General features: G+C 64.0%; 1 protein-coding gene across 4 annotated transcripts; it reads right to left on the reverse strand.

The window, feature by feature from the left end:
• Positions 1–1,940: 1,940 nt before the first annotated feature.
• On the reverse strand, positions 1,941–17,563 carry LOC150056028 (protein Dok-7-like). Of its 4 annotated transcripts, none has more exons than XM_090344127.1 (7): positions 17,505–17,563; positions 17,389–17,434; positions 11,841–12,065; positions 9,823–10,023; positions 4,820–4,939; positions 3,838–3,966; positions 1,941–2,791 (listed from the first exon to the last, which is right to left on the reverse strand). In XM_090344127.1, the coding sequence occupies exons 1-7, from the start codon at positions 17,556–17,558 to the stop codon at positions 2,082–2,084; spliced, it is 1,485 nt and encodes a 494-aa protein (XP_090200253.1). In that variant the 5' UTR covers positions 17,559–17,563; the 3' UTR covers positions 1,941–2,081. The 4 variants fall into 4 exon arrangements, with proteins under 4 accessions (XP_090200253.1, XP_090200252.1, XP_090200254.1 ...); XM_090344126.1 differs by having other exon boundaries at positions 11,835–12,065; XM_090344128.1 differs by having other exon boundaries at positions 11,835–12,065; positions 17,529–17,558.
• Between the last annotated feature and the right edge of the window lie 3,314 nt (positions 17,564–20,877).

Consider the following 20,877-nt stretch of genomic DNA (forward strand, 5'->3'; position numbering starts at 1 on the left):
CGGCCTCCTAGCCACCCCATCCCACGAGGGGCCACATCAGCCTGGCCCCCTCCTTGGAGTGGGACTTTCTCCACCTGCCCCACCCTGCCCTCCCAGCTCCTCTCTCCAGACCAGGCCAGGGAGGACTGGGACCAGAGCCCTGCAGCCTGGCTCCAGCTTGCCCTTCCTCTCCCTCTTCCTCCCCTCCCCTCACTGCCCCCTGCCTGCCTCGGGGGGGGGGGGGTTGTGGTGCCTGGGAGATTGAAAGCAGGTATGGTGGGGCTGTGCCAGGCCGGGGCCAGGGCCTGCAGGCCACCCCAGCTAACCTAGTGCCAGGAGCTGCAGCCCCTTCCCCTGGCAGGAGGAGTGGCCAGCAGTCTCCAGGGACCTCCGTTGGCACATGGGAGGGGAGGCACTTGCATGGGTGCTTCATCAGACCCTCAGTGTCGCCCCGGGGGTGGGGACGGCCCCCATCTACAGAAGAGGAAACTGAGGCTCAGAGAGGTACGATGACTTGCAGGGCCACCCAGCCAGCAGGGAGCGGGTGGGTAGGGAGGACTAAGCCTTCAAACCATGTCCTTCCTTCCCCATGGGACAGTAGCTGGCCCCAGTTCCCATCAGGGCAGCGGGCAAAGCGGGCTGGGCCTTGGGGCTGGACCTTCCAGGGAAAACAGAACGGGCTCAGAGCCAGTGCCCGCACAGCCCAGGATACAGGTGCCCACCCTCACCCAGACTCGGGGCGCCCCGCCTAGGCCTGAGGGCCCCTAAAGGCTTACTGTAGTGTCAGTAAATCAGAGGAGCGCAGGCTGTGCAGGAAGGACCCAGGCAGGGGGGCCAAGTTTCCAGAGCTTTGCCAAATGGAAAGGACAAGGCAGTAAGAAAAGAAAACTTTATTTCCTGTCTAAGAATGTGTTACAAACAAGGTCAGGTTTTAAAAAGGTGAAGAGCAGCAAAGTCAGCCAACAAGGCAGGTTCAAAGCAGTCTCTACAGGCGAGCTGGCAAGGGACGGGCACTGCGGAGGTGACCGGTGGAGCCCACCAGGAAATTCAGATGGGGTGGGCACAGCCACGCCTCCATTGCCAGCAAGGACTGAGCTGGATGACCTAGGGACAGCGCTCTGGGACCCAGATTTCCTCCCACTGTCTCCAGCCGCCAGCTGCCTGGTCCGGGCAGAAGAGTGCAGGGGGGCTACCGCAGGGGCTATGGCGGGGGCTTTGGCGAGGGAATTTCCAGTGGGCTGACCTTACCAGCCTGGGCGCCTGTCTCTGCCCACAGACCCCCCGGGGATCCAGGGAAAGGCTGGCGCGTGGATGCCATGGGGCCTGAGTCGTGGAGACACAGACCCTGCAAGTCATGGAGCCTCCTGAGCAACAGTTTCTCCCCGTAGGACAGGACACTACGCCCACCCGTGAGTGCCGTGGGGCAAACACTCGAGGCCGAAGGGCACCCATGTGTGCAAGCGAGGGCTGCTCTGGGTGGGCTGGATTTGTAGTGGGAGGTGTGTGTGTGTGTGCACGCGTGCGTGTGCACGTGTGTGCGTGTGTGCACATGTGTGTGCCTGTGTGTGCATGCGTGTGTGCGTGTGCCTGTGTGTATGCATGTGTGTGTGCGTGTGTGTGTGCCTGTGTGTGTGTGCCTGTGTGTGTGTGCCTGTGTGTGTGCCTGTGTGTTTGTGTGTGCGTGTGTGTGTGCCTGTGTGTGTGTGTGCGTGTGTGTGCGTGTGTGTGTGCCTGTGTGTGTGTGTGCGTGTGTGTGTGTGTGCCTGTGTGTGTGCACTCAGAGGTGACCAGGAATGGAAGGGGAAATGAGTCATTCAGGAAGTGAGAGTGGCCCTCACCCTGGCCCCGGGCTCCGGGCCTCAGGATAAGTGGACAGGCACAGCCTACGCCCCAGCCGGGTACCCCGTCCTCAGAGCAAGGAGAAGGTGGGGCCAGCTGAGCCTGAGCTCTGGCTCCTCCTGGTGTGCGTGACCTCCCGGGTGAGGCCCGCCCAGGGCCTCCACAGGCCCAGCTGCTTCTGGAAACGGCACAGCAACCCCTCTGCAGGGCCAGCGGCCCCTCTCCTCGTGGAGGGCAGACACGGCCCGAGGCCGGGCGCGGGCTCAGGGAGGGGGCTTTACCTGGAGTCCTCCACAGAGTGGACATGCCGAAAAGAAAGTCGGCGGTGGGCGGGCGTGGGGGCCTCCTGCCTCCCAGGGCTCGCAGGGGCCCGGGCTGGGCCGCGAGGCCTCCCCGCCCGGGGCCTCGCCCGCCTGTGGCCTTGCACCCAGCCAGCCGGAGGGACCCGCCGGGGAGTCTGCACTGTGCTCAGGGCCGCCCGGGAGGGCCGCGCTCCCGTCCCGGGGCGCCGGGCGCAGGCTGCGGGGTGTGTCGTAGTGGGGTCGCCGCAAGCTGGGCACTTGGTACTCGGCCGCCCCGGGCGGGCAGGCACACAGTTTGGGCTCGGGGGCCCCGGGCGCCTGCGGCAGGCTGAGCAGCGAGCCGAAGTCCTCGACGGCGCGCCACACGTCCAGGCTGCTGCCCACGCAGGAGGAGGAGCTGCCCGAGGAGTGGCTTCCCGTGGCGATGCCGCTGTCTGAGGAGCTCTGGCGGCCGACCTCCTGCAGCTGCCTGGGCCCCAGCGGCTTGGGGGGCCTCCGCGAGGCGCCCAGGGTCGCCTCCCCTGGGCCCTGGGCAGCCACCAGCCCCAGCCCCTCCTGGGACGTGCTGGCTGAGGATGACAACTGCTCTGGCCATGCGGTGAGCCGGCTGCTGGCGCTGATGTCCGAGTGGCTGGCCTCGGAGGAGGAGCTGGACAGGCTCCGGTCATCCCCTGAGACAAGGGCGAGGAGCTGAGGCCAGCGTGGGCTCAAGACGGTCCACCCCCCCCAGAGAAACCCAGCATGGCCCTCCCAGGACAGCAACGCCACCCCCAGGCCAGGCGTGGCCTGGGCCTGCGCCGCCAGCATCTCTCGAATCTGTACCATTCCCGCGGCCTTGGCCACTCTCTCCGCCGGTCTCCCCTGCCCCTTCTCTCCACCTCTCTACCATGGACCTGTGACCCAGCTCCTGGGTTCAAACCTTCTCCTTCTTTCCCTCAACTCTGAGTTCAGCCCTGGGGCCAGGATCTCCCAGCCAGTGCCTGAGGCCGCCCAGGGCATTGCCGGGCGTGTCCATGGCTCAGACACCTTTCCTTGCCACTCTGGGGACAAGAACAAGATCACCCACTAAACTCTCTCAGAACCCCCCCCCCCAGCTTGCCCCATGGAAACCAGTGATGAGACCCCCCAAGAAGGGAAGAAACTCACTGCACGCTTGAGGCTTTGTGTTTCTACCACAAGGGCCAAGATGATGGGGGCACTGTTCCCCGGGGTGCCCCAGGGGACAGGCACCGAGGGCCAGGGGTGGCAGAGCTCTGCTCACAGGGCTGCGGTGACCCCCATCCAGTCTGCCAGCCCCCTGCACCTGCCTCCACGGCACCGCAGCTAAGGAGGGTCTCTGCCCTGGGCAGCCAGCCTCACCTCCCCGGGGCCTTTGGTCTGAGCCTTGCTCAGGTCCAGGCCGTGTGACTGGGGAATGGGAAAGAATTTGAGCGCATTCTCCCGTCTCGCCAGAGCTTTCTACCTGCACTCAATAACTGTTGGTAGGGAACGGAGTGAGTGAATGGTGAGCAAGCGGAAGAATGAGTGAATGAATTCAGGGACGCAAGGAAGGGAGAGAGGAAGAGGGAGGGGAAAGTGGAAAAAGGGAAAGGAGGGGAGGAGAGAGTCGTAAAGAACGGACAGTTTGGGAGAGGACAAGTCCCTGCCTGAGCCAGGGCTGCAAGGCGGCTGGGAAAGCCCGGGACAAGGTCAGGCCCAGGCTGGGCCTCGGCCCTACCTCCGCTGCCCGGCCGGCCCGGGTGGGACAGCAGGCTGAGCCGCTTCTCCAGCTTCAGAGCTTCCAGGGCCTCCAGGGCCTCCTGGGCCCCTCGCTCCTCCATCGCCGTGGGCCCTCCAGGGCTGGGGTCTGTGCAGGGAGAAGGTCAGCCCGGCCAGTGTCAGCCAGCACGCCCCCAGCTCCAGCTGTGCGTCCAGGCACGAGGGGCCAGGAAGGCCCTGCCTGTGGTCACAGCAAACCTGGCCCCAAACTCTGAGGCCTGCCTCAGTTCCCCTCATCCAGCGACATGACTCTCACCTCCTGACTCTACCTGGGAGGCCGCCGATGCCCAGGAGCCTTCCTGGGCCCACACCTGTACCCTGAACGTCCTCGGGGTGCTGGAGGCGCCGTGGGCAGGGCACTAGCCACCAACACAAGTGTCCGGCAGAAAACCCTCGGCTGGCGGCCAAGGCAGAGTGCCCGGCAGGGGGCACTGCTGTGCCATCAGCCGAGGCTGGCTGAGGGGCTTTGTCCTGCCCAGCAGTGGGCCCAGGCTGGGGTGCGGATCTCACGGGGCTCACCCTGGACCGCAGGACCAGCCCCGCCCCCGCCCCAGAGAGCATCCCACGAGACCCAGCCCTGCTGGGAGCCCCAGTGCAGTCCTGCTGCATGTCCACGAGTTCCCGGTCACATGGGGAGGGCAGGGGGCTCCGTGGCGTCTGGGATCGAGCCCAGACCCTTGGCCCAGCGTGAGCTCCGCTGTCCACACCTGGGTGAGCTCAGGGCTGCTGCGGCTACCCGAGGATCAGGACTGGGTGACTCACTGCCAGCCAAGGCAGCTGGGGTGCACTGCCCCTCCTCGGGGGGCCTTCGGCATCCCCCAGCTTAGACCCCATGAGGAAGGGGCCACACCACCCGCCTGCACGCTGCCCAGGCTGCTGCCGAGGCTCAGCCCGCCTCCGCGGGCGCCGCAGAGGCCCCTCCCAGCCGCGCTTGCTCTTACCTGGGAGAACCGGCCGCAGCCCGAAGGGGCCTTTGGTCGGGGAGATGCCTCGAACAATGCAGTCAAACAGGAAGCTGATCTGCTCCCCCTCCGTGGAGGACAGGAAGAAGACTCCGGCCCCTGCAGAGAGAGGGTGGTGAGGAGGCCAGCCTCATCTGGGCAAGGGTCCATGGCCCCCCGCGTGAGAATGGAGGGCCCGGCAAGGTGGGGTGACACCCGGCCAGTGTCGACGCCTGAGCCCATGAAGTCACAGCCCCAGACCCCAGCTTTAATCAGCTGTACCCCAAACACCAGCTTCTTGTTCCAAACTCGCACAGCGGGTGGAAGGAGCCGGGCTGCACTTCCACACCCCTGGTCCGCCGCCCCGGGCCCACGGGCCGTCATGCGGGGGCCTCCCCTCCTACAGCCCTTTGGAGTGGGGCTGCATGTGGCCCCCTCAGTGCCCTGAGAACTGGCAAGAGCAACTCCTCAGAAATACCAGCTGGCCCCTGTCCTGGCCACACTGCATGGCCAGAACAGAGGGTGTCTATGCCGTCTCCACTGCACTACCTCATGGCCGGGGCGCCCACTACCGGAATCACGTGGACTCTGTCACCAGACGGCTGTGTGGCAGTCCCTGCCCCTCCACGCCCAGAGGGCCGGCCACCCCCCTGTCCGCGCCGCTCTGAGGCGAGCGAGGCAGTCTGGCCTGGGCCCCCGTGGGCCTCGGGGAACTCTGGAGCGGGGGTCTGATCTCCATCTGATCACCACTACCTCAGCCACACTAGGTGCCACCCGGCCACGGGGGGACATTTGTCCCATTCGTGGCACAGGGTGGCACAGATGAGCAGCCGTCCCTGAAGCCAACAGTCCCCTCCACGGCCACCTCCGCTTCTGGAGACCTGAGATCATGGGAGCACCCCCACACTGGCTCCACCCCACGAGGAGGGGACCCGCATGCCACCAGCCCAGCCACTCGGGCAGAGGGACCGGGTGGATGCTCAGGGCCTCCACGGGAGAAGCCCGGGGCCGTGAGTCAGCAGGCACCACAGGCCATGTGCCACCCGGCGCCGTGGGCCCTCCCTCCGGGCCGAGCCCCAGCCAAAGGTGAATGAAATCCCTGGCTGGCCGGGTGAATGGAGAGGCCAGGCTGGCTGGGCCACCTGCTGCGCTGAGCCTCTGGGGACAGCCACTGGGCACAGCGTCCCCGTGCGGGAATCCCTCCCACCTCCCAAAGAAAGGCCCACAGCGGCCGTGCGGGGACCTCCTGGGGACAGCAAGGGTCCAGATGCCCCAAGGAGAACACTCTGCCTTCCAGTCACCGCTGCCTCGCAGCAACACTGCCGGAGTGCACCGCCCCAAGCCCCCACACGGCCACCCTGGAGGTCCCCACACGGCCATCCCAGGGCCCTCAGGGGAGAACAGCGCCCCGGGGCCGGTGATGTTCATTCATACTCCAAGCCAGGTGACCCAACAGGGTCAGTCTAGCCTTAGAGAGGAGGAAACTGAGGCCCAGAGAGAGCAAGCTGCCTGTCCAGTCATGGAGTCATGTGGGAGCCCACGTGGCCTGCCTGCCACCACACAGCTGCTGGTCTCACTCGGTAGGGCAGGGGCCGCTACTGACCAGAAGCGAGCTGGATGTCCAGGAGGCTCAGAAAGGCCCTGCTGGGCGGGCCCAGTGGGGTGAGTGAACAAGGCCGATGCCCAGGACCTGAGGCAGAGGGCACGCTGGGCATCAGTTCTGCTGCTGGCCAGCTCGCACGGGACATCTCATGGCCGCGCCCCGTGCGTCTCCGCTCTGAGCCACTTGGTGAAGGCTCAGCCAGTCTGGCCCCAACTCTCACAAAAGGCCAGGCCTCTAATCCCGAGCTTACAGACAGCTGGCAGAGGCCAGGGGACAATCAGTCCCCCGACTATAAAAAACCACATTACCGAAGGGAGTGGAGCCGGCCCTGCATTCCACCAGGGCGTCTGCGAGTGTCACGCTCCCCAAAAGATGCGCTCAGCTGCAAACACCCCGAGAGCACAGGCCAGCAGCCCCAGCCAGGCCCCCAGCCTGGAGGACCCCTGCCTCCCCTCCACGCCCCTCGGCCTGCAGAATGTCCACCGGCCTTTCAAGAACCAAACCTTCTGGGGCAGAGCATCCTCTATGATGGCTCACCTGGCCACCAGCCCAGGGTCACCGTACTTCCTCCCTCCCCACCCACAAGGTCCACCCATCCCGAGGGGCTGGGTCCTCCCCTACCCAGCCTGTGGCTTTCTCTGAAGTTCTTCCAGTTCAAGGCTGACCTCTTCCAGGTCAACTGCCATGCCAGAGTAAAACAATGCAACCAAACCCACCCAGGCTACCCTGCTGGACTGGAAGGCCTCTGAAGGAGAACCGACCACCTCCCACCAGCCAGCCCTGATGCCCTGTCCCCAGCCAACAAATGCCACTGCCCAACGGCCTGGCCGGCATCTGGGAGAGCAGACGGTCCCCAGAACCGCAAAGAGCACAGCTGAGTCTGGGGATGCTCGTGACGCAGCAATCAAGAACGAGGGAAAAGAAGACAAGGGACAAGAATGGCTGTCAGAGAGCAGAGCAGAGAGCCAGCTACCTCCTCAGCTCAAGGTCAGCTTCCACCCATGACAGAATCACGAGGACAATGACACTTTCACACACGCACGCCTGCCTGCCCACACAGCTCTCCAAAGGCCTCAGAGGCCACACAGCCCCAGAGGCCACCTGGTTCCACAGTGGGCAGAAACTGGTGACAAAAACCAGATCGTCCTGGACTCTGGAAAGTCCAGCATGGCTTGGTGGCCATGCCTTCCCTACCAGGTCCTGCCAGCTGGTCCTCAGAGGGAGGGTGAGCATGGAAGGGAGGCTGCACTCCAGGCACGCAGGGCCACTGTGCACTGGGTTGGGGACCTGACCCCTGGCACCCGACACCAACAGGTCGGCTCACTTCTGATGCAAAACTGGGAACGAGAGCAGCCCAGGGGCCTGGGGCACCACATGGTGGGACAGGACTTCCAAGCCCAGGCCAGGAGGCAGAGCTGAGGCATCTCCCAGGCCAGGATCCGGCCCAGGGAACGGAGGCCAAGGGAAGACACTGAGCAGAGTCTGCAGACACATTGCCCGGCATCACCTCAGGAGACACAGCCTGTCCCTCGGCCACTCCTCCGCCTATTGCAAGCAACCTGCCACAAGCCAGCCCCCGTGGAAGCTCGATGGCGGCCGCTGACCGCTGGTGGTATCTACATTGGTCCTGTGCCAATGGCCCCAGCTTGCTGCCCGCTTTGTCCAAGAGCAGAGGCAGGAGGCTGGCCTCTGGGGCCCGTGTGGGTGGGCTCAGGACGAACAAACAGCAGACGCAGACTCCTCTGTGGCCCGGGGACGGGCTGTGTAGTCAAGATGCAGCCCCTAAGTGAGACTTCACCTCAGCCACTGTTCCATCTGCAGACTGAGCATGCAGAACCCACGAGGGGGTGAGGGCTTGGTGCCAGGACAGGGAGGCCTCTGGACTGACCAGCTCTCCACCAGGCTGCTCTGCTCTGATATCCAGCCAGTGCCTCTCAGTCGCCGATGTCCTTAGACTCGCCCTGTGGCCAGGCACCACTGGGTGGTACAGAGGGAGGTGGAAGCAGGCCAACCCCAGGCTGCTGTCTGCAGAGAGGGCTCGGGGAGACCCCAGCCCAGAGGACTCCATCCAGCTGGCTGACCCGAACCGGAGCCTGCCCAGAGCCGCTGCCTGGACACGGGTTTGATCTGCTGAGTCTCAATGCAATGCCCACCAAACGCTGCCCCGGCCCCTCCTGCTCCTCTCCACATCTTCTTCCTGAGTCCCTGGCTTTGAGTTTGCTCCCGATGTGTTGCCATGTGCTGTAACAGCTCTGGGACACAGGGACCCAGGCTGACCCACTCGCCCCTGCCCTGGCCTCCCTAGACGGCAGGTGTCCCCTCACGATGGCCCAGTCCACCCACGAGTGTAACCACGTGTGCGCTGCTCTCTGCCCACATCAGCTCAGGAGGCGCTGCCTGGCCCAGCTCTTTCTAGAACTACTTAAGTTGTAACCAGCCAGAATTCTGGCCACGCTCAACTTGACGGAGCCCAGTGTGAGCTGCTGGGGAGACAGGGCCAGCCCAGCCAGTCCCTCCAGCCCTGCTGGCCCGTTGCCCCACACAGGTCTTGAGGATGCTGGACTGAGAATAGGGAGAGGAAGTCCCAAGGGCCCCTATGCCGAGGCCCCAAAGAGGACCTGGACTCCCTGCTGTGACCGCAGGCCCTCCCTGCAGCATGGACAACTCGGGACCTTGCTTGCCTTGGTTGTCCTGCAGCCCAGAGACAGCAGCCTGTGTCAGGCTCTGTCTATCAGCAGGATGGTCGAGGAAAGACAGGGCGCTGCCCACCACGGGACAATTGTTAACTCCGAGGCCTCGGAGAGAAAAGGCCAGGAGGCCCAATAGCCAGGGCTCCCCCACCAGGGCCCTCCCGGCCCCACCCAGCCCGGAGGCGCTGGCTGGAGTCAGACCAACGGCGACAGTCGGCACCTGGGAACCCAGAGCAAATGAGCCGCCACCGCTGTCTTCCACCCTCAGAGATGCTCCAGGGCACGAGTGCGCAAGTGTGGTCTGTAGAACAGGGAAACGACCACCGCCCCCCCTCACTGTGAGGCACCCCGACGCCAGGAGGAGCCCAGAGACAGCTCAGATGCCCGTCTTGCTCTGAAAACCACCAGGACAGGCTTGGACAATGCCTGCCCTTCCCAGGGCCTTCTGCCACCAAAATTCACCGGCCCTCAGGTCACCCGGCCACCCTTCAGCCCACCCACCTCCCGGAACGTGCGCCTCGTCTCCCGGGCCCAGGCCCACGGCTCATGTGACGCTAGGCCTTGGCCCTGAGATTGCAGGGGTCCCCCGCTAGGCACAGGAAGGGCTGGGTGCTGGGGGGCCAGGCCGAGCCGACACCCTCAGGGCACGTTCGCGAAGGGCACACCGCTGAAGGGCACGCTGGCCCCGGGGCGCCGTCCCGTGTACTTACAGTACCCACACCTGGTCCCGCCTTCAAAGATGAACCCGTTGGGCACGGCCCCGTAGCGCCGGAGGTCGGACAGCTTCCACTGCCCCGAGACGGCGGGAGGGACGCCCCTGGCCAGCACCAGGATGTCATTGCAGAGGTGCAGGGTGGCTGGGCCACTCTCCAGCTTCGTGCCAGGGGCCACCGTCACGTGGAACCTGTGCACTGGGGGCCAGACAGGGACAGAGGGCATCACGGGGGGCTCAGGGGGCTGGGGAAGGGGCAGCGGGCGGGAGGCCCACCTCACAGCTGCCCAACGTGCATGAAGAGCACGGCTTCACCCCGGACGCCCTCCCCACACCCCGGCGAGGCAGCAGTGGCCTCAGGGCTCCCGGGAAGGATGGGTGCAGTCACATGACCTGGGGCAGACCTGCGGGCGCAGTGTGCTCCCCAGGGACTGCAGGTGTGGAGGAGGGGCCGAGGGCCTGGGTGCCAGGGCTCTCCCTGACGGCAGCGCCCACCATGGAGGCGGCGCTGTCCGGGCTCCCTGCAGGTCTGCCTCCCTGGCTTGGCCGAGGCCTCCCCCCCCTCCCCCGGGGTCCCTGCATGCCTGCCCGCTGCTCCCTCTCACCTGCTTCACCTGGGCCCTAAAGCCACCACTCCTCTTCCTCCACGCACACCGGCACCAAGCCACCCATGGGCCGTGCCAGGGTCTCTCTATGTCTATACCATGTCTGCGCCCATGTGGGCTTCCCTCTGTTTGCCAGCTGAAGAAAGGGGCCTAGCAGGGAGCCATGTTAGAACCCTACAGACCTTTCCAGAAAGGTGGCCTCTTCCTCATTGTCACCAAGTGTTCAACCACTGGGCCAGGACAGGAGGGAAGAGCAAGGAAAGGCACCGGCCTTCCCTCCTTACTGGGGTTTGAACTCAGGACCTTGCAGTGCCTGCAGGCAGTCTGCCACGGTGCCAGCAGGGCTGCGGTGCTTTAATGGGGTATTATTGAACCTAAAAAGCCATGTCTTGTCCGGGAGTGTCAGGCTGCTTGGTGTTGGGCCTGTGCGGGTCTAAGGTCAGAACCCAGCTTTCACTCAGTCTTGAGGTTCTGCTATTCTGGGTTGGTTGCATTGGTTTTTCATTTTTAGTAGACATTACTAAAATATTGACATCCTGCTCATTCAGAGCGTGTGTGTGCGTGTGTGTGTGTGTGTATGTGTGTGTGCGTGTGTGTATGTGTATGTGTGTGTATGTGTGTGTGTGGTGTGTGTGTGTGTGTGTGTGTGTGTGTGTACATGTACACCAGGATTGGAGCTTGGACTCAGGGCCTGTCCCTTAGTTATTCTGCTTCAGGCTGGCACTTTGCCACTTGAGCCACAGCGCCACGTCCAGCTTTTTCGGGGGTAATGGAAGGTAAGAGTCTCCCATGTTTTCCTACACGGGCTGGCTTAGGACCACGACCCTCAGATCTCCGCCTCCTGAGTAGCTGGGTTTTCAGGCCTGAGCCCCGGCACCCAGTGCTCACCTGGGTGTGAAAGTTCTAAAGCCTGTGCCATGTTCGGCCCCCAGTCCCAGCCCTTCACCCTGACATCTGCCTGGAAGCCTGGGCGCAGCTTCAGCCGCCTTGCCCGCCTTGCCACCCCCTCCAGCCCGCCTCCAGGGCCCTAAAGGCACACGGAGCTCCTGTCTTCACGCCAGCCGCTGCCCACCACCACCCTTGTCCACAGCCACGCCAGCTCCGTGCACAGTTCTGTGTGGTCACGCAGGACACGGGGAGAGGCCCTCCTTACTAAGCTGGTTGCCAGCTCGGGCGAAGGAAGGTTCCAGTTCTTCATAACAGGGTCCGTTTAGGGAGCTCAAAAGAACCACAGTCCCCACAGGTGCCCCAGGCTCCCACCCCGGGCAAGGCGCTCAGGTGAAGCACACTGTCATGTCCACTGGCTTCCCCTTGCCTGCCAGGGTCCCTGGGGCCTCACCTACCTTGGTGGCCCTGACTCTCGAGAGGAGGGGCCTTCACTCAGACCCCGCCCCGGGTCACTCACCCTCGCCCAGCGCGTAGCGGATCCGAGCATCCCAGGCCCACAAGGCCTCGCGGCTGTCGAAGCCCAGCATGACGGCCTGGGACAAGCAGATGATAGCCAGCGTGTGTGCCAGGCCCTCGTAGGGCAGGCCAGGCTCTAGGCCACAGATGTCCTCCAGGGTGAGGCTGCTGCGCTCCCGGAGGCCCTTGGCATGCTCTGACTTGTCCTTGTAGGCCAGCATCAACAGGCAGTCTGCGCAGATGGGAACAGAAGAGAACCCCTGAGCAGGATGGACCCCCCACCTCGCGGGCTGCCCGGGACCAGGGCACCCACCGCCACGCGGGAGCTGCCAAGCTACGGCCCATGCCTTGGGAGAGGTGAGAGCGCCTGCCTCGGGCCTGGCCAGGCCCTGTGCTGTCTGCCTGCCACGGGGACTCAGGACACTTGTGGCTTATTAGGCTGTGGACTGAGCTCCAGCAAGGAAGGCACAGGACGGGGTCCCAGGCCTCATGCCTTCCAGCACCCCACCCTGGCCATTTTCTGGTGGAGTACAGGCCCGGGTCCCATCTTCTGGACCCTGGAGGGCACCACAGGTCTCCACCACCAAGTTCCTGCTTTCAGGACTCGTCTCCTTGATGGCCGTGGCAGCTGTCAAGTGCGCTCGGGCTGCTCCTGGAGCCCTGGCGTCTTATCACCCCAGCTTGGCCAGCACCCCAAATGTGTCCCTTCCTGCCCACCCCTGCAGAAGAGGCTGGTGGGACCAGGGAAGCCTTCCCCCTCCAAGCCCTCAGCTCCTGGCTACGGCATGCAGGGCCCAAACCCCAGGCCAGCTCAGGTCCAGGACCCCAGAACGCCTGCCTCTGGGGAGGGTGTAAGTCTGAGGACCTAATGCAAATATCCAAGCAGACTCCAGGAACAAGGACCCCGAATCCACGGCAAGTTCAGTGGATTCGACCCCCATCTGCACACAGGGAGGAAGACAGAGGAAAAAGCTGGTCACCGCTAGGACTGCAGGGAAGCCTCTGACGAGTGGAAGGCTCCCGCTTTGGCTTGGAGGCTGCGCCGTCTGACTCCACGACCCAAAACTGCCGTGGCAGCCTTCGACTGTGCACCAGGATGCATGGCCAGCAAAACTCCGTGTACAACAGTAGGGGCCTCGCTGAGAGGCACCTGCAGTGTCCACGTGCTTCTAACCAGAACCAAACAGCCAAGACATTCCCAACTTGAGAAAGTAAGCAAGCCTGGCTGGCGGAAACCCGTGGCCCTGCCCGGGGCAGCCGCCACCCCTGCCCCATGAGGCTTAGGGAGAGGCACACGAGGATGAAGTCACAGCACAAGCCGGAAGCCGGGCCCCTGGGCCCCGGGAGACAGAAGTGGAATAGGCGGCGTGAACAGAAGGTGTCTCTTGAGACTATTCCCCAGACGCCATCCAGGACGGGATGGAGGTGGAGGCTGAGGGCAGGGGCCCCCGTCTGCTCAGTGGCCCACACCCACCCCATCCTGTCTCCAGCAGGCAGCTTCCACTAGGCCGGCCGCGGGCACAGGAGGGGTGGGGCTCTGTGTGGGGGTGCTGGTAGCTGCCCCCGTGCCTCTCCAGCTGTGGGTGCCGTGTGGACAGGGACCCAGAGCGGGGGACAGGGGCCCGTGGCGGGGGTGGGGACCCAGTGGCAGCTGCCAGGTCAGGCTGGAGACAGTGGGGTAGGACCGTGTGGCTGGGACATAGGGTAGCTCCAAGATTCCTGCGTGTGTGTCGGGTGCTGAGGGCCGCCTGGCCCCTGGGACCTGCCTCTGCCTCTGCCTCTGCCCTGTCCCAGCCCCTGTCCCCCAGCTCTGCTTCCTGGCCTTGTGAGAAGAGCCATCACCTTCTCCAGGAGCCCCGCACACACCGCAGAGGCTCAGCGGCCCGGCCTGGAACTAGGAAACTGAGGCAAAACACCCTTCCTTGATTTGTTCTAAACAGTGGGGGAGCAGCGAGGCTGCCATCTCCCCGGACACCACACACCTGGGGAGGCCAGGCAAGGCCCCACGACCTGCATGACTGGCCAGCAGCCCATCTCCAGGCCACCGCAGCCCGTCTGTCTGTCTGTCTGTCTGTCTGTCTGTCTCTGTCTTGCTCACTCACTCATACACACTCCTTTGCACAGGACAACGCATGCACTGGCACAGCTCACTCCTGCAAAAGGCCTACAGTCACGAGTGTACATGACGACTCGAAGCCCGTGCCAGGCCAAGGCCAGACCACGAGGCTGACCGTCCCTTGTCACCAGGACTGACTCAGGAGGAAGCGGGTGCAGACCCCAGCCGGTGCCCTGGGGCCCTCCTCACCGGGGCAACTTCCATCCTGCTGTAAGGGGGTGAGCAGACTGCCAGCCCAGCAAGGGGATCCCGAGAAGTGGGGGCCAAGTCAGCAGCGCTGCACCTGGCATCGCGTCCTGAACTGCGCCTCTCGGAGCCTGCGCCTCACACCCACCAGCCACCCCCACACCGCGCGCTGCACCTCCTGGAGCCAGCGCTGCACCGCCAGCCCTGCAGGGCTCTTTACCCAGTGCCCAGCTTCTGCTACAAACCCCGCTGCCAGCCACAGGATAAGCGTGGGTCATGAGACCCACGGCTAGGAACGACCGAGCACGCCTGCACTCCAGAGCCAACGGCCGCAGAGGTGTGGGCCTCTTGGGGCGGGGCCTGCTAGGAGGGGACAACTCACAGAATCCCAGCGGGCCCAGCCCAGCAGTCCCATGGCGACCGCCTCCCGGCCTGCTCAGGGATCAAGGCCAGAGGTGGGGAGGAAGAGCTGCAGGCCGCGCCAGGTGGCGTTGTGCCCCGGTTGATCTAGGGGGGTGAAGTATGGAGAGCCATCCTGCTTTGTCTAAGCCACGTGGACGACAGGCTGGTGACCGCACAGCCCGCCCAGGTGAGGGCACCGCGGGCCAGTGAGGAAAAGGGAGGCCCAGGGACTCCGGCTCTGGGGACGTCCCCTGCCCCAGCTATCTTGTCCACTGCCACGGCTCCTCCTGCGAGGTTTGCGTGGAGGTGATGGGGGGGCTCCCGTGTGTGAGCGCTGCAGTGACGCCTGGGGAGGCAGGGACCCGGGGTCTTCCGTGGATGGTGAGGCTGAAACCCATCTAACGCGAGTGGGTGCCAGCAGGCATCTGGAGAGGTAAAAATAACCATGGAGCCATGAGCTCCTAAGGCCTTTCCTGCCAGGCCAGGGCCCCGGAGGGCAGGGGAAGAGGCAGCACAGTGGCCTCCAGGCAGAGGGAGACCAGCAGGGGAGATGGAGGATGGAGCAGGGAGGCCACAGCCCCTGAGGGAGGAGAGGCTGGAGGAGAGGAGGGGAATCCACACCCACCCAACAAGATCCCCCTCCTGCCTGGGGATCTAAGCCCCGAGGTCACAGCGACCTTGAGGCAGGGCCATCCCTTCACAGAGCTGCAGACAAGAGTCCAAAGGGGCCTTGTTGGGTGGTCTAAAGAGGCAGCAGAAGGCAGAGGCCCCGCCAGGACGGCGTCTGGGCGCCGCCTCTGAGGCCTGCGACCTCGAGGAATGGGGCTCCTGGGGCTGGAGCTTCCAGGATCCCTGTTCCTCTGCGGTTGTCAGGACAACATCCTCCCCCGTGGGCAGAGCCCATGGCATCTGTCTGGAAGAGTGCCAACCCTGCCAGGCTACCTGAAGTGGGGCATCAAGTTGGGGATGCCTGCCTCCCAAGACCAGAGAGGAGGGACGGGGCGGGGGGCCTGCGATGACGATGTGGGGGCTGACACTCAGCTGTGGGACGGGACACGAGCCTCACCCACAGCCCACACCCCCACCTTATCCAGATCTGTACTGCCCCCTGCCCCCTGCAGCCCCCTGTGGCACCCCAGGGACGCAGCGAGTGGCCCCGTGGGGCAGAGCTCCGGGAAGTGGGCCCAGTTACTCTGTAACTACACTGACCACCCGGACCACTGGCTCCACCAGGGGTCAGACACCCCATCCTGAGCCTCACACGAGCAAGGAGAAAGGGAGGTGCTGAGGCCAGGAGCCTGGATCTCAATGAGCCCCCCAACAAGGACAGAGTCCCCCCAACTGTCCCTGTGCTAGGGACCCCAGTGCAGAGCAGGAAACCCAGATTGGAGACAGGACACAGTCCCATGAACAAACACCTAAAGTCCCAGGCTAGGCAGGACAAGGACCCACAAGTCCACAGGCCATGTCTGGGGCTGCAGCCACAGGAGGGGGACTTCCTGCTTTTCTGCTGTGCCTTTCGTCAGTGACGGTGGCCCTTCTAAGTGTGCCTTTCCCTTGTCTTGTTGTTGTTTAAAAAGTCTGTCTTTGGCCAGCTAAACCAAAGAGAAGCAGACAGTGACTGGGAGGGGTGGCCCTTGTTCCCAGCCTGTCCTCACCTCCCCATCAAGCCCCCTGATCCAGAGTCTGCACCTCAGGGATTCCGGTGGCATCTGGCCTCTCTGGAGTGGTAGCCCACCACTCGCACGGAGCCATCCCAGCTCTGCCTGGCCACAGCTGACCCTCACTGTGGCCTTGGCCTCCAAGATGTGCCCAGCAGCACCTCTCCCTTCCCCACTGGCCTGCTGGGGGCCCTGGCTCCTCCCCAGGACCCCGCCTTCCTCAACAGGCATCTGATCTGGAGCTTCTAGAACAGGGCCTGGGCTCTCAGCATCTCAGCTAGGCGGCGTGACCAGCCTGTGCCTCCCAGGGGCATCTTGGAAAGGAGGCTGCAGCTCAGCAAGAAGGGACCGTCCACAAATGCTGTCCACACCCCTCCTCCCGTGGCGCTGACAGATTCCCGGATGTCCTGGAAGCCACCCTGGCCATTCTCACGTGTGAGGCCCCCGGGCGCGGCCCTCATCCTGCAGACCCCCACGCCTGGCAGGGCTCCAGGCACCTGTCTTCTAAGCAGCTGCAGCCAGGGCTGTCGGCCCTCGGGCAACTGCGCCCGGCCCAGCTGGAGCTGCCAAAGTGCTGGCTCCTCTGCCGGCCTCCTCCATGCTGGGCTTGCCGGCTGGGGAGCCTGGGGACCGGGGCTGGGGGCCGGGGGACCTTGCCCTCTGCCCAGAGGCTGGCCTTCCCAACCGAGGTGGCTGTCCTGTGCCTGCGCGTGCGCGCGTGCGCATACACACACACACACACACACACACACGCACACACACACACACACATGCGCGCGTGGACACTTGCACTGGAGTGCACACAGTACTCTTCCCACCCTGGAGGCAGGCAGCAGCAGAGCCCAGCTGGCGTGGGGGGGTCCTGCACCAAGCCGGCTCCCTGAGTGCCCAGGTGGGCATCTCCCCAGCCCTGCTGCCCCGCAAGGGGCTCAGCGGTGCCTGTGGCTGCCCCGAGGGTCCCCGGGTCCCCCGGTCCCCGTACTCAGCGCCCTGGCGGCTGCAGCTCTCCGGTTACCGCCAGGGCAGGGTTTCAGCGGCCTGGCCACTCCGGCTATTTCGGGCGGCCGCGCTGGCGCCGCCGCGCTGACCCTGCTCGGGGCCCGCGGGGTCGCTGCCCCCCGTGCCGGGCCCCACGCCCCGCGCCCGGCCCTGCGCCCCGCGCCCCACGCCCCGCCCGCCCTGGCGCTCACCTGCCACCGGCGACGGCTTGCGCAGCACCAGCCACCTACTCTTCCACTGCGGGGACAAGGACAGCGTGAGCGGCCGCCCCGCGCGCCCCCGCCCCGCGCCCGCGCCGCGCCCCGACCTTCTTGCCGTCCCGCAGCTTGACCTGGCCCTCCACCAGCGCCGCCTCGGTCATCTTCTGTCATGGTTCCGCCCGCCGCGCCGCGCCCGCCACCCGCCGCCCGGCCCAGGGTCACTTTCAAAATAGCTGGCCGGGCCGGGCCGGGAGGCGGGCCGGCGAGGAGGGCGGGGCGCCCCGCACCGGGCCAGGGAGCCGCCTGTGACGCCAGGGGCGGCCGCCCGGCCCGCGCCCCCCACGCGCAGGACCTCACGTTGGCCTTTACCCTGCGTCACCGAGTGCCCAGTGCCCGGCTGCAGGGTGGTGAGCAGGACCCCGCGCCCGCGGCCTCCTCGGGGCTCCTGTCTCCATCTCGGGCCTCCCCGTCCTGCAGAAGCCCGGCCCGGTGAGTGCCAAGGATCCGAGCTGCCCCCAGCCGCCCAGGGCACCACGGCTGCCGGAAGAGCGACTGGGCCTGCGCCACAACTCTCTGCCACCTCCAAGGCCAGCGCCAGGGGCCCCAGGAGACAGGGTTGGGCCCCACCAGCAATTGAACACCCTCCCTGGAAGTGCAGGCCAGCCAGTGCCCACCCAGGGGCCCCACCCACCAGAGCCATGTCGGTGTTCTGCCAGTGGAGTGCAAACCTTCGCTTCACCAGGCTCCACGCTCAGGCTGGACTTGTCCTCACACTGGTGAGAAACTGAGGCTGGCCATTTGGGAGAGAACTCAGGACTGACCCATAGTCCCCGGTCCCAGAGTAGGCTCAGCCAGGGGGCCCTTCTGCCCCCCCATGACCCCCCACCATCTGTGCCACCCACAGCTCCTTCCTTCCCCAGAACGGTTGCCGGCCCCAGAGCCCCACTCACGCTGCCCGCACATGGCAGGCCCCAGCCAGCCCGGGGACAGCGTGGTGGCCTTGGCTGGGGGTTGTAGTGTCAGCCACATCCGCTGCCCCGGGCGCCTGGCACTTGTGCCTCCCCAGCGGGAGGGGCAGTATCCCCGTGCATTCCCCAGTGCTGGCTCCAGCCCAGGGCCCAGCCACTCCCTGCAGGACACCTGCTCCCGCACTCGCCCCGGAAATGCGGGCGCCATGGGGACAGACAGCTCCCTACCCCCTCACCATGTGTCCCCAGAGTGCTGCTGAGAGGTGGGAAACACCACCACTAATAGGAGAGCTGGCTCTGCTTCTGAGTCTGACCAGGAGCTCTGATCCTGGATGGGCTCCTTCTGGTGCCTCAGTATCCCCAGATGCTACAGCCAGGGTGGCAGGCTTCTTGATGAGCCAAAGGGATGGTGGACAGCTGGAGGAGGGGCACAGCAAGAAGGCCCAGGCACCGTGGGGCAGGAAGGCAGCCTGCCCTACCCCAGAGCCTTGCAGGAGCCGTGGTCTACCCCTGAGGTCACCACCACAGACTGAGCCAGGGATGTTGACACCACAGCCAGCCCCGGTGGCTCCACCGTGGAGCATCTGTGCTGAGGCTCAGACGTGGAGTTCCCACGTGCCTGCTGCGCTGCGGGGAGGTGGCGGGACCTTTAAGAGGAGGTGCATACTGGGAGGGCTATGGGCCATTGGGACAGCCCCTGAAAGAGGCCAGAGGAAGCACAGCCTCCACCTGGCCCTGAGGTAAGAGGTGTGCTCTGCCCTGCATGCCCCTGGGCGCCATGCTGTGCTGCTGCCTCACCACAGGTGCAAAGCAAGGGGGTCAACAGGACGGAAACCTCCAGAACTGTGACCAAACAGCTATGGTGATGGAATGCAGAGTACCACAGCAACCTCAGTCTCCAACTCACCACCAGAAAATCAGAAGTGCGCTGTGGCTCAGTGTTAGGGTGCTAGCCCTGAACAAAAAAGCTCAAAGACAGCACCCAGCCCTTGAGTTCAGGCCCTGTGACCAGCCAAAGAAAAAAGAAAAAGAAAATACAGCAGAAACTGTTCAAGTTGTTTTGAGAAGGCGAAGGGGGTTGGAGAGGTAGATGAAGGAGCTGGGTTTGTTCAGAGTGCATTGTATGTATGTATAGAAGTGTCATAAAGAAGTGAGCAACTGGCCAGGAGCATAGCCTAGTGGTAGAGTGCCTGCCTCACATACACAAAGCCCTGGGTTCGATTCCTTGGTACTACATACATAGAAAAATCTGGAAGTGGCGCTGTAGTCCAAGTGTCAGAGCAAAAAGTGTCCAAGGACACTCAGTGCCCAGGCCCTGAGTTCAAAAGCCCTAGGCCTAGCCAAAAAAAAAAGGTATGCAACTACTATATGCTAATAAATATCTTAAATTATCTAATCTGGACCTGGATACCTGCAAATATCCCTTCTTGACACCCCCTTTATGCATAACCATGCACCCCAGTCCACTACTCAGTCCCAGGGCAATGAAATGTGCACGCCCATCCGTGGCGGGCTGGCCCTCTCAGCCTGGCTCGGCCTGCACCCTCTGTCCTCCAGAAGCAGAGCAGCTTCAGACACATTGACTCCAAATCAAAAGAGGGACGGCCAAGACAACCCAGAGAGCACCGGAGAACCTCCCTCCCCCCCCCCCCACTGAGCCCAACCCAAATTACTAACCCATGCACTCATGAGCTAAATAAATGAACTGAATTCATGTCACTGAGTTTTGAGGTCATTTGTGGCACTGAAGAATCTTCATGACAGAAACAGTATCGGAGAAGACTCCAGCCTGGTTCACAGGAGGAGCCTGGATTCGAGTCACCACCGGGGAGGGGACTGAGTTCCCAGCACCCAGCCTGAACAAGACCCTGGCTTGCAGAACCCCGCACCCGAGGGCCATCACCCACATCTGCACACGGGAGCCAGAGTGACATCCTCTAGATGTTGCCAGAAAGAACCTGCGGGTCCATGTGGGATTAGATGCTGGGGAGCCTCCAGGGGAGGGACGAGGAGGGGTTTGGAAGAAGGATGAGGAGCGCGAGAGGCTGATGGGGTCGCTCTGTATGCCTGTAAGGAAAGGTCGTCATGAAACTCCTGAAACCGTGAACGCATGCTAATTCCCAGAACTCCTCAGGGCGCTGCCACATTCGCATTTGAGCGCCTAGCCACACGTTCCTAAGGCAGCGGGACGAGTCACGCCCAGGGCCGCCCCCTGGCGGCGCCAGAAGAAAAGGCAGCCTGCCCCGTCCCAGCCTCCAGCACTAGGAGCCAAAGTACCCATCTCGGCATTCGTTACAGCAGCTGCAAGTGGACTAAGATAATGCAGAACTTGGTGGCAATAACTGTGAAGAATCAGACAATATGAAAGAAGTGCAGCTTGTCGTATCTGGACTAGGAAGAAACAAAATTGACAGCTCGTTCCTTGCCAACTTGAAACACCGACTCAGTTGAAAGGTGCCTTCCGGTAAAGAAAACTTCAGGCCAGGAATTTTAACGGGCGAATTCTACCAAC

Source organism: Megascapheus bottae, chromosome 13 (assembly GCF_031878675.1).
Source record: "Megascapheus bottae isolate mThoBot1 chromosome 13, mThoBot2.hap1, whole genome shotgun sequence".
In the NCBI taxonomy this organism is placed as follows: domain Eukaryota; kingdom Metazoa; phylum Chordata; class Mammalia; order Rodentia; family Geomyidae; genus Megascapheus; species Megascapheus bottae.